Source organism: Elephas maximus, chromosome 3 (assembly GCF_024166365.1).
Source record: "Elephas maximus indicus isolate mEleMax1 chromosome 3, mEleMax1 primary haplotype, whole genome shotgun sequence".
Classification (NCBI taxonomy): Eukaryota; Metazoa; Chordata; class Mammalia; order Proboscidea; family Elephantidae; genus Elephas; species Elephas maximus.
Genome location: NC_064821.1, coordinates 173,798,735 through 173,811,129, shown reverse-complemented (window position 1 = coordinate 173,811,129; position 12,395 = coordinate 173,798,735). Strand labels below are relative to the sequence as shown.

The 12,395-nt window shown below is 38.4% G+C and overlaps 1 protein-coding gene across 3 annotated transcripts in view; it reads right to left on the bottom strand.

Moving 5' to 3' along the window:
• Nucleotides 1–12,395, bottom strand: part of VAV3 (vav guanine nucleotide exchange factor 3) — a 419,739-nt gene that overhangs the window by 188,352 nt on the left and 218,992 nt on the right. For all 3 annotated transcript variants that reach the window (XM_049880207.1, XM_049880206.1, XM_049880209.1), the window contains 5 exons: nucleotides 11,233–11,301; nucleotides 9,523–9,609; nucleotides 5,983–6,068; nucleotides 3,364–3,496; nucleotides 2,896–3,005 (listed from right to left, as the gene is read on the bottom strand). In XM_049880207.1, the coding sequence (XP_049736164.1) occupies nucleotides 2,896–3,005; nucleotides 3,364–3,496; nucleotides 5,983–6,068; nucleotides 9,523–9,609; nucleotides 11,233–11,301 (485 nt within the window). The remainder of the gene's footprint in view (nucleotides 1–2,895; nucleotides 3,006–3,363; nucleotides 3,497–5,982; nucleotides 6,069–9,522; nucleotides 9,610–11,232; nucleotides 11,302–12,395) is intronic.

Here is a 12,395-nt window from a genome sequence, read left to right as displayed (position 1 = left end):
ATGAGCCTTAAAAGGGAAGGCTCACCCTCTCCCACCCCTCCCTGGAATGTAGATTTTAGAGCTGGAGCTCCAGCAGTTATCCCAAGGTGACCAACCTTGAGAATGGAAGCCAAATGTGGACCATGGTAGAGCAGGAGATACAAATCTGGGTCCCCAGTGATACTCAGAAGAGCCATACCACACTTCTACCCATGCCCTGTTCTTATACTCAAGAGAGATATTCCATATTTTTATGTAAATAACATACACCTTCTATGTTTGTTTGCTAACTGGTCCTTCTCCCTGTGAGGTATTTTCTTAAGGACTGTTATGCTAATTTTTATAACTAGCTACCTCTCCCTGTGAGGTATTTTCGTAAGTGATGCCATGCTAATTTTTTTTTAAAGCAACATGCAGAAAAATTAGCATGGCGGCGCTTACGAAAACACTTTGTGAGGAGAGGGAGCTGTTGGCAAATAAATCTAGAAGCTTCGAGTTATTTGTGTAAAATATGGTAAATATCTATCTTATGAAGCCTCTTGTACATGGGCCTTAGCTGTTTGATTTATGGAAGCTGAACAAAATATTAACTGCTTATATCTATCATCTGTCTTAGAAGAAGTACAGCCAGAATGCTCTTTAGAAGCAAGGATGGCGCTGACTTCATCTCAAAAACATTGGAAATGTTATCGTCGGAGGGACCAGTGGAGGACATCATGCTTGGTAAAGTAGAGGGTCAGCGGTAAAGAGGAAGACCCTCAAGGAGATGGACTGACATGGTGGCTGCAACAATGGGCTCAAATATAGGAACAATTGTAAGGATGGTGCATGACCAGGCAGTGTTTCATTCAGAGTTCCTATGAGTCAGAACCAACTCATGCACCTAATAACATCTGTCATCCAGTCCAAGGAGGCTGCCTGCTCTGGGATAAAAAATCTTACTTCCAATTGCAACCAACATCACTAAATTACTTGTATATACATTTTTGAAGGAGAAACTAATTGCTCTGTAAACTTTCACCTAAAGCACAATAAAAAATAAAAATAAAGAAACCTTACTTCCCCTGTTCCTCTGAATTTTTTCACTCACCCGAAGATTTTGTAGCTAAACAGAGCCCTTATGAAAATACTAGCCTAGCATCCTTCCCACAAGATCTAAGGCTTGAGATCAACTCTGCCTCTGCATATATCACCAGCCCCTGCATTCCGTCACTCCAATTCTAACTGCTCAACTCCAGGCGCTGGCCATCACTTGAAACCTCACTAAGAAAGCACAATGGATTTATGATGGGAGCCCCTGGGTGAGGCAAACAGTTAAGGTGCTCACTGCTAACAGGAAGGTTGGCAGTTTCAGTCCACCCAGAGGTGACCTGGAAGAAAAGGCCTGGCAATCTACTTCCAAAAACATCCACCATCGAGAACCCTATGGAGCAGAGTTCTACTCTGACACACATGAGGTCGTCATGAGTCAGAATCAACTAGATGACAATCAGTTGGTTTATTCGTTGGGTTTATGATGAGGCTCACTACTCATCAGAGACTGGATGGGGTCACAACCTTCATCATTTGTGTCCAAAACCACATGGGTCCCTGTAGTAAAATCACTACATTCATTCTAAAACTACTAACCCTTTTTGTTTAATTATCACAATCAAGAACTTGTATACCGGAAAACGTCCTTTGATTCTGTAAGCTCCCATAAGTATATCAAGATACTAAATACAAAATGACATTAATAATAGCAATAACAGTAGATATCACATATTGCTTATACTATATGACAGTGATTATGCTCTTCGGATAGCACTCTGCCTGATACATATTATCTGGAATTCAAAATAAATACTATTACTTCTATTCCACAGATGAGGAAAAGAAGGTTCTGAGAGTTAGACCATGTAGCCAGGTGATAGCAATGATTACAGCTGAACCCAGAACTGTCTAAGCTTAAAAATCTTTCTCTAATACAATCCTGTCTCCTAAAATGTTAGATAAAATAATCTTAACTGAATATTTGTTTTTCTTTCTTTGGAATTACAATAAAACATTCAGATCCTACCTCTATTTAATATTGATGTGAACATTTCTTAAAGAAAAACAAAACAAAAAACACTGGAGAATTTTTCCACAACTAATTAGAAATGCTAAAACACAAATGAAACAAGTTACAAAAGTATGTTTCCCTAAATAATTTCGCCTTTTACAATCAGTTTCAATTTCAGTGACCTACATGTTTCCATAACCAGGGTTATTATGCACCTTTCAATCTGAAATTAAAAAGAAACACATAATGGTACTTTTTGTGTAATTACATCTATGTAAGCCATTCCTTTTGACTAACAAGTCTGATTTATTTTCCATCTCCTTGTTGAGCTGCTTCTTCAATAACAGGAAAGAATACTGAAAGAAATCAAGCCTTAAAGCACTCAACTGAATACGTCAAGCAATTCTGCCAGGATTCAAACAATAAATGAGTTAAGGACACGCAGAAGGAAGACATCAATCTTTCCATTAGAAATAAGATATGTGCACATATGTATACATTTGTGTATGCGTGTGTATGTCTATTTAAACATATATATATTTATAAAATCATGACAATTATGTTACAAGTTTATCATTAGAATAATATTTTCTTGTGCTACTGAAAACTGAAGAATTAAAATATGCTGATAAGAAGAAAGTCAAATGAAAGGTTAGAGCTCCCTCTTTCTTCCTTTTGAAGAAATTCAGTAAAACCCCACCTAGGAGACCCATGTTATCAGACAGCCTAAGAGTACTCATGCTCAGAGCAAAGCATCTCCCTGGCCTCGGTACACATGCTACAAGCATTAGAATACATTTACTGGCAGTTCATATGCATAAGTGGTTTAAGTAGATGGGAAAAAAAACACTTTTAAAAGGAGAGATACTCACAAAGCCATTTCAAATTGTTCCAGCCATTTTTTCTTTAAATCTTTTGTTTTGCAATAAAATTCTAACCCATTTTGTCCTTGGGTATGGATGAGGTAGAAACCATAAGACCACTGTTAAAATTAAAATGATTTGGGTTAATATGTCTCACTAATAATAACATCATATTTCCAAATTCATAACAATCATATACCAAAAAACTTGTAACACTGTCAACATATAAACTGTGACCAATCAAGCTTATTACTATAGTCAACACCATAGCTGCAACTTCTAATGCGAGGTGCATTTTATCGACTTGATCTTTTAGGCATTAGAGTGATCCGATCAGCTGTGGCATTGCCTGATTCTTTCTCAGAGGCTTGTTTCTAGTCAATTTCCAGAGACAAAAACACCTGAATTGGTAAGTGCACTTTTCCTGAATATTCCAAGTTATGGTTAAGGTACAGTTATGAACTTCCAAGAACTCACCTTTTTATTTTCTTTATCAGTTGTAGGGTTGTTGGTTATCTTGTACTGCTGAAGATCTATTATTTCCTTCATTTCATAGTTATAACCTTTCCTTTTACATACAATCACTGCCAAGTCAAATAAGAAGATATGCCTGTGAAAGACAGAGAGAGAGATCCAAAATGGTCTGGAAGCATGTGGATTAATTTTTTTCCCGGAAAGTTTTAATTTAACCAACCAAACTTATTTTTCCTTTCAGTTAAAGACAAAAAGAAGTGTCTCACATGGAGAAGAATGTGAGATTTAAAGTTATAACAACTGGGTGTATCCTGGCACTAAGCAGAAGAAACAAAACAAAACAAAAAACACTCCTGCCAACTGCAACTCATGGCAATCCCACGTGTTACAAAATGAACTACTTCATATGGTTTTCTTGGCTGTGATCTTTACAGAAGCAGATCACCAGGCCTTTCTCCCGTGGCCCCACTGGGTGGATTCGAACCACCAACCTTTGGATTAGTAGTCAAGTGCAAACCCTTTGTGATATCCAGTGACTTCCCCTTTGCTAAATGAATGGCCATACTGCACCTCAGTTACCTTGTTTAAAAGAAAGGCAAAATTATCACAAAAGCAATATGCACACTACAGAGTTGCTGTAAGGACCAGCTGAGATAAGCCATGAAACTTCGTTCATGAGCAGTTATTGTTTTATTTTTTTTAATTATTGCACTTTAGGTAAAGGTTTACAAAACAAACTAGTTTCTCATTAAACAGCTAGTACACATATTGTTTTATGACATTGGTTAACAACCCAAAGACATGTCAACACCCTCCCTTCTCAACCTTGGGTTCCCTATTACCAGCTTTGCTGCTCCCTCCTGCCTTCTAGTCCTTGCCCCTGGGCTGCTGTACCCCTTTTAATCTCGTTTATTTATTTACTTTTTTTAAGAGCTACAAATTTACAGAATAATAGTAATGACAACAATAACAGCTACCTTCTAGTGAAGTTACTAAGACTCAGCCAGAATGCTTTGACAGGACTCAAGTTAATTCCGTTCCCAAACATGACTCACTTCAATTCCCATGACCACCTGCTGAGGCAGGTATTATCATCATCTTCGTTTTACTGAGGCAGACAGAAGTTAGACAGTTTGCTCAAGGTTCACACTGCTAGTAAGGGGCAGGGCAGGGCTCACGCCCAGGTCTAACTGTGGGACCCATACTTTGACCCTTTATGTTACCACTTCATGACTCACCTGGAGACAAATCGAACAGTGTACGGGCAATGAGTAAACTAGAGAAGTTCTGGTAAAATTAATGCTGATATTTCTCTTTTTTCCTTATTAAAAACAATTAAATTTGGAACAGAAACCAAATCTTATAAACCCTATCATCCACTATCGAAACTTCTATCTTTCCATAAATTCCCAGTGGTAACATGCATACACTTTTTTTACATAATGACAACGATACTGAACATACATTCACGTAGCCCTAACACTTGAATCACTGTCAAAGCCTATTTCTCCCTGTGAGGCTTAGAGGACTTGTGACTTCTGGGAGCTCTCTATGGAGCCAGGGCATCAGAGTGGAAGCAAGAGCTAATGCTGCCCCCTGCTGACGGACCAGCTCCTCCACAAAGGTTCCAGAACACGCCCTCCTGGTCATAAAGGCTGTTGCTGTTGGTTGCAATGTCATTCAGAACATATAAACGTTTAACTGATATTTGTCGTTGTTGTTAGTTTCTGTTAATTCTGACTTATGGTGACCCTATGTGTCCAGAGTAGAACTTGTTCCACAGGGTTTTCAAGGTCTTTTGGAAACAGATCTCCAGACCTGTCTTCCAAATCGCCTCTGAGTTTGAACTGCCAGTCTTTTGGCTAGGAGTCAAATGCTTAACCATTCGCACCACTCAGGGATTCCCTGGCCACAAATGCCAACAGTTGGAAAATCACATATGTAATAAGAGACACCAGGTCCCGTTCACTAAGTTCAAGGCCTCCACCTGTAAATTTCCCTCAAGAAAATCTCGCTACATGGACCTCATTCAGACTTCTTTCTTGGGATAATTTCTATTTTGTTATTTTAAAATGTATACCAAATATATCAAACAATTGTGTTTTTATGGTAGGCATTTGTTGTTACTCTCTATTCTTATTTTACAAAGTACTTCTTTAGCCTGGCTTCTTCTTCTATATTTCTCATTTCCGTCTTAAAAGCTTACACTTAGACAAATCGATAGTTACCGGAACAGAGAGGGGAGTATCTAAACATATCTATATTAGAAAAATGTAGAAAATCATGGGTTGGTCTGCTCCCTTATTTTTCTCTTTTTTTTTTTTTTCCTTCTCCATCCTGGAGAAACTCTTTTAAGGTTTTCTCAATCTTCTGATACCCAAAAAACCAAACCCACTGACACCGAGTTGATTCTGACTCATGGCAACCCTGTAGGAGAGAGAACTGCCCCCACAGAGCTTCCAAGGCTGTAAATCTTTACGGAATCTCCCGAGGGGCGGCTGGTGAGTTCCAACTGCCAACCTTTTGCTTAGCAGCTGAGCACTTAACCACCGCGCCACCAGAGCACCTTACTCTTCTGATAATGATTACTTAATTTGGAAACAAGTATTGTTCTTTTCTCACCTTTCTTGCTTTGTATGCTTGTCTAGAGTGGTTATTCGAATTTCTCCATCTCCCTGAGGCCGCCCAAAAAGCAAAACTGGTTGGTTCTAAAAGACAAAATGTACATTTTTGAGTTTTGAATAATTACATACATGCCAAAATAAATATTAACAATAAATATTTTCTAGAGACAAGCTTATTATAAATATTATCATTTTACATTTTTAAGCACAGGTCTTATATATATGACATACTTTTAAACAGAGCCTTTTATAACTTCAGGGCTATATACCCAAACCAAACCAACTGCTGTCAAGTCAATTCCAACTGATACTGGCCCTATAGGACAGAGTAGAACTGCCCTATAGGGTTTCCAAGGAGGGCCTGGTGGATTCAAACTGCTGACCTTTGGGTTGGCAGCCGAACACTTAACTACTATGCCACCAGGGTTTCCCAGGGCTTTATAGAGGATATTAATTAGCCGTAATATAACCTTAATAAGAAAGTTAGCTACGAAAAGAGCAAACTGATTGCAAGAATGTAAATCACAAGGGAGTTATTACTGCAAATTAACATGTATTGAGCACCTACTGTGTGCCACCCACCACACTATGTACAGGTAAGAATCACATAGACCCTGCCCTCATGGAGCATACTGCCCGACTGGGGAACAAATATTCACAGAAGCATACAATAACAAATGCACAATTTCCATGAAAGAAAAGAACCAGAAGCATGCATAACAGGGGACCTAGTTTTGCCTAAAGGGCCAGGAATGACTTCCCTGAGCTAAGATCTCAGGAATGAAAAGTTCTAACTTAACGACTAAAAATAATGAACTATTTTACCAGAGGCAATCAAAATAAAAATTTTAAGTGTTTATGAATACCCACTGTACAAAGTTTAAGGGAATTAAAAACTGAAAACTTATGGTTGACATCTAGAAGACTCCATTCTAATAAAGGAGACAGATGTGTAATTAACTGTACCACAAGAAAGTATACAAATCAATGATCAACAGTTGTCCAGGCTACCGTGGTACTGAATTACAAAGAGGACAGGATGATGGGAGATCAGGGAAAGGGATTTATTTTTGTTGGGTCTTAAGGCAACTTGATAGGGAAAAATGGGAAAAGATATTCTAAGCTCTGAGGAGATTATGATCAAAGGCAGAACTATAAAAAATGTATGGTAAATCGGAGACCACAGGCCACAGCAGGGTAGCTGCAATGTAAAGTATGTGGGCAGATACAGCTGGATGGGTTCAGGAAAATAGTTGAAGGCCAGATCACTGAAAGTCTTAAATATCATGCTAAGGAATGTCAGCTGAATCCTGAAGACAACAGGACATTTTCACAAGTTTGGGAAAGACAGTGAGTTAGAGACATCCACAGTTTGGAAATGCAACTATATGAAGAGGCTTCTGTGATTGCAAGGTGGGGGTGATGGGGTCCTGAAGTGGGGAGGTGGTTGTATGAAGGAAAAGAAAGAGATAGGCTCAAGATGTTTCAGAGGAAAAGCCAATGAAGATTGCTCCACAAAAAAAAAAAAAATTCTTAAATCCATTCATTTATCTCCATTTTCATTGCCACTAGCCTAATTCAGGCACCATCACTTACTTGTCTTGTATAATTGCTTCAATAGTTTGCAGACCTGTCTCTCTGCTGAAAAGATCCTCTTGGGACTTGAGTCAGATTGTGACATTCCCTGATAAAAACCTTCACTAACTTCCCATTGCAGTCACAATAAAATCCCAAATTCCAACTTGACACCTTGTTGTACAAGGCCATAGCATAAAGACAGATTGATTTATTTGTTCCCCTGCACCCATCACCTCTCCTTTCACCCTCAATCTCTAGCCACTTTTCCCTTTCAGCTTCTTGAACACACCTAGCTCTTGCCTGTCCCTTGATTCTGCCTTGATGGCTCTTCCCCCAGATCTTTGTGTTGCTTGCTTCTTCATATCCTTCAGGTCTCAGTTCAACTGACAAGTGGTTCAGGGGGACTTTTTCTAAATCCTCTTCTCTAAACTGTTGTTAGGTGCTGTCAAGTCGATTCCAACTCAGAGGGACCCTAAGTACAACAGAACAGAACACTGCCCAGTCCTGCACCATGCTCACAATTGCTGTTATGCTTGAGCCCATTTTTGCAGCCACTGTATCAACCCATCTCACTGAGGATCTTTCTCTCTCTCACTGACCCTTTAGTTTACCAAGCATGATGTCCTTCTTCAGGGACTGGTCTCTCTTGATAACATGTCCAAAGTGAGACAAAGTCTTGCCATCTTCCTGTCTAAGAAGCATTCCGGCTGTACTTCCAAGACAGATTTGTTCACTCTTCTGGCAGCCCATGGTATATTCAATATTCTTCACCAACACCATAAATTAAAGGCATAAATTCTTTGGTCTCCCTTATTCATTGTCCAGCTTTTGCATGCATATGAGGCAACTGAAAATACCACGGCTTGGATCAAGCTCACCTTAGTCCTCAAAGTGACATCTTTGCTTTTGAACACTTTAAAGGAGTCTTTTGCAGCAGATTTGCCTAATGCAGTATGTCATTTGATTTCTTGACTGTGGATCCAAGTAAAATGAAATCCTTGACAACTTCAATCTTTTCTCCATTTATCATGATATTGCTTATTGGTCCAGTTGTGAGGATTTTTGTTTTCTTTATGTTGAGATGTAATCCAAAATGAAGGCTATGGTCTTTGATCTTCATTAGTAAGTGCTTCAAGTCTTCACTTTCAGCAAGCAAGGCTGTGTCATCTGCATATCGCAGGTTGTTAATGAGTCTTCCTCCAATTCTGATGCTCCATTCTTCTTCATGTAGTCCATCTTCTCAGATTTTTTTGCTCAGCACACAGATTGAATAAGTATGGTGAAAGGATACAACCCTTACGCACACCTTTCCTGATTTTAAACCATGTGAAATCCCCTTGTTCTGTTCAAATGCCTGCCTCTTTGTCTATGTACAGGTTCCTCATGAGCACAGAAAGTGTTCTGGAATTCCCATTCTTTGCAGTGTTATCCACAATTTGTTATCTAAACTAGGACTCCCCTTACTGTCCTCTGTTATAGCACCCAGTTTGTAGCACTAGCCTCAACATGGCATTTTTAAGCTCTTTTTTTACTGTATCCTCAACCACAAAACCATCTTTTTCATAGTTATAGCCTTAGCACCAAGCGAAGTGTCTGGCACATAGTAGTCACCCAGTGAATATATATAAAATGAATAAATTAACAACAATCAGCCATGAGTACATACATGAGTGAGGGAAAGAAAAGAAAAAAATGGACACCACTATTTAGAGCTCAAAACACTGGGAGAAGAGGCACAGTGTAACTGGGGTGGGAGGAACAACTGATAGCAGAAAGTTCCCAGGCAACGACGAGTCACAGGTACCACCAGACATCCACATGGATGCTCAAACACAAGAATTGGAAAATAAGCCTGGGAACAGTGGAAATCTGAAGGTAAACTATCTTTTCTTCAAAAACAATTCCTAGAATGCCCCCCAATTTCAGAGCGGGGGAGTTGGATGGCAGGATAATTACATACCAAATTTTCTATAGATAGCTGAAACTGCTTAATTTCACGCAGGGTCTCATTATCTCTTTTCACTTCATTCACATATTGTGCCAAGTCCTAAAGAATAAAGAGAAGGGTACAAAAAGAAGGCCCGCTAATATTAGAGAAGGGACGAGAACTGCTTTGAAAAAAAAAAAAAAAACCACATCATTAATTCCATTAGCAGTAAAAGGAACCACTATAACTTTTCAATGACAATAAAATGAACATCCACTCAATCAAAAGTGTGTCTCAAAGGCAATTTAAAAATGTCTGGAGTACAGCTGGGAAAACTGAAGAGTTGTCATCAACCACACCCCTGAGAAGAGCAAGGATGCTGTTGTCTTACAAAACAAAAACAAACAAAATGTGCCACCCTGCAGGGCAACAACAACAACAAAAATTAGGTCAGAAGAATGTTAAGTCCAAACACATTAATAACTGGCTTGAGAGAATTATATTTTTAAATGGGTTAGAATAAGGGTAATGATGAAGGATTAACGGGGGAAAAGAAACTGAAAGTTAGACAACAGAATAGCTGGGTTACTTTGTGCAACCAGTTAATATCTTAGTTACTGAGAACATTCAACTAAGGAAGCCTGTTTGATTTTAAAAAGAGTTTAAAAAAAAAGGAGAAATGGTGAAAAGGTGAGAAACTAAAGAGTAAAAAAATGAATTAAAGAGAGCAAAAAAAAAAAAAAGCAACCGCTGGTCATGTCTCTCCACGTGCCTCTACCTATTTTAAAATGTCTTTTCTTATATTTGAGGAAACATTAGCTAATCTTTCCATACTGTAACTAGCTATTTTTATTGTGGGCTCCAGATTTTCCTGCTTTTGGAGCTCTCTTTTTTCTCCACCTTTTGATGCAGCTGCAACAGCGGGGACAGAAGTCTGACAGAAAGCAGTTCCTGACAGTGTTCTAAATGGAAACCTGACTTTCCATAGGAGGTGTGTCCGTAAATGACTTACTTAAAAATTAGAAACTTGATCTGACTTTTTTATAACATCAAACAATTGTGTGATGTTTCCTAATAGTGGTGTTAAAGTCAGCTAAGAGGCCAAGCAAACACTGAAATTACTGCAGGGACACACGTAAGTCATTGGGCACTGCTCAGACAGAGTCCCGCTGGCATTCTGTTTGCGAGAACAAATGCTTGCTTATGTATTAAGTTACGGGCAAAAATTATTTCAAGGTCAATTTTATTCAGTGTAATATGAAAATTGAGGTTTTATACATTCCCCATTATGTTTGCTAAGCCTGCCCTTACCTACTTGTGGTTCATGATTTTTCAGGTGTACCCAAAAATACAAACCCAAACTGAATTCATTTGTTTCGGTACACAGCATCCACAGTGGTAAGTCTAGCAGATAGCCTCAAATAAAGAAAAGAACTCAGACCTGGCTTTCCAAAGTCACTGGCTGACTCTATTGTTGACACAGCCAACAGTTTACTATTAGTAATCATAAAGAGATGTGAAATAAAACCATCATATTAAATATTTCTAGTGGTTATGAAAGTTGTCATACTTGTAAAAAAGTTATTTAATAGACTCCTCTATTTTAATAATATCCAGCTCTCCCAACCAAAAAATTCATATATAATATGTTCATATATATATATATATGTGTGGTATAAATGTTATTATTTTATTTTAGGCAAGAATAAAAAGACAGACAAGTAACTGATACATTTGCCTTACCTTCATCGCATCAAGAGCAAGTTTCAGATTTGCCTTCTCAGTGGAATCAGTGGTATGTTTGACCAGTTCCTATTTAGAAGATATAATTCTTAATATTACTTTCACTCAATTAAGATCAAGACGTAAGAAAGAAAACTTTTTGTTTTCTTTTTCTTTTTTTCCTGTACTTCAGGTGAAAGTTTACAGCTCAAATTAGTTTCTCATACAAAAATGTTATACACATTGTTATGGGGTCCTAGTTGCCATCTCTACAATGTGATCACACATTCCTCCCTTCCACCCTGCATTTCCTGTGATCATTCAACCAGCTTCTATCCCTTTCTGCGAAGAAAGAAAATGTTTTTTATAATAAACCATGATCCTTTTTTCGTACAATAATATGATTTTAAAACATTATTTTCTTTGGAAAATTTCAAACAACTGTAAAAAGACCAACTGGATACCAAAAGACCATGAGACAATACTCGGAAACCTTTTCCTTCCGAAGAGGAATCGGAATTCTGTCCCCCACCATTGCACCAATACTGCTTCCCAAATGTCATGAAAGATCCCTCAATTGCCAAGTGCACTGATACAGTTTACTCATTATCAAACTTGGCCTTTCCATAGCTTTGGATTCCAATGATCACTCCTCTTCTTTGGTTTTGGGAACATCAGGATCTTCTGTGTGTTGTTCAGATTTATTTATCCATCCTAAATTTTTGCCTCTTCCTCAGTCTCTTTCCTTGGTTCTACTTTTTTTTAATCTGCACCTTAGAAAGTTATTGTTCCCTAGACTTTCACCTTAGTCTTTTTTTATTCTCCCTTTATATACTCTAAAAATCCCATCACGACCATCGCTACAACATCAGCTATTACCCAATAGGACACTCTCATGGCCTCTTGTCATCCGAATTCCTCCAACTTTTTTTTTTTTTTCTCTCATCTTCTCTTTCTCCACTTCTACCCAAACAACCCACATTCCAGTCATACTAAATTACCTACAATTCCCCAAATAAACTCTGGTCTCCGATCCCATTAGGCATGCTGTTTTCTCTCCTTAGAATGTCCTTTCTCTCTCATCCACCTGTCAAACTCTTACTCATCCTTCAAAGCCCAACTCAGGAATCACTCCTCTGTGAGGCCTTCTATAACAGAGATCTCTATTGCCCTCAACCTCCTCA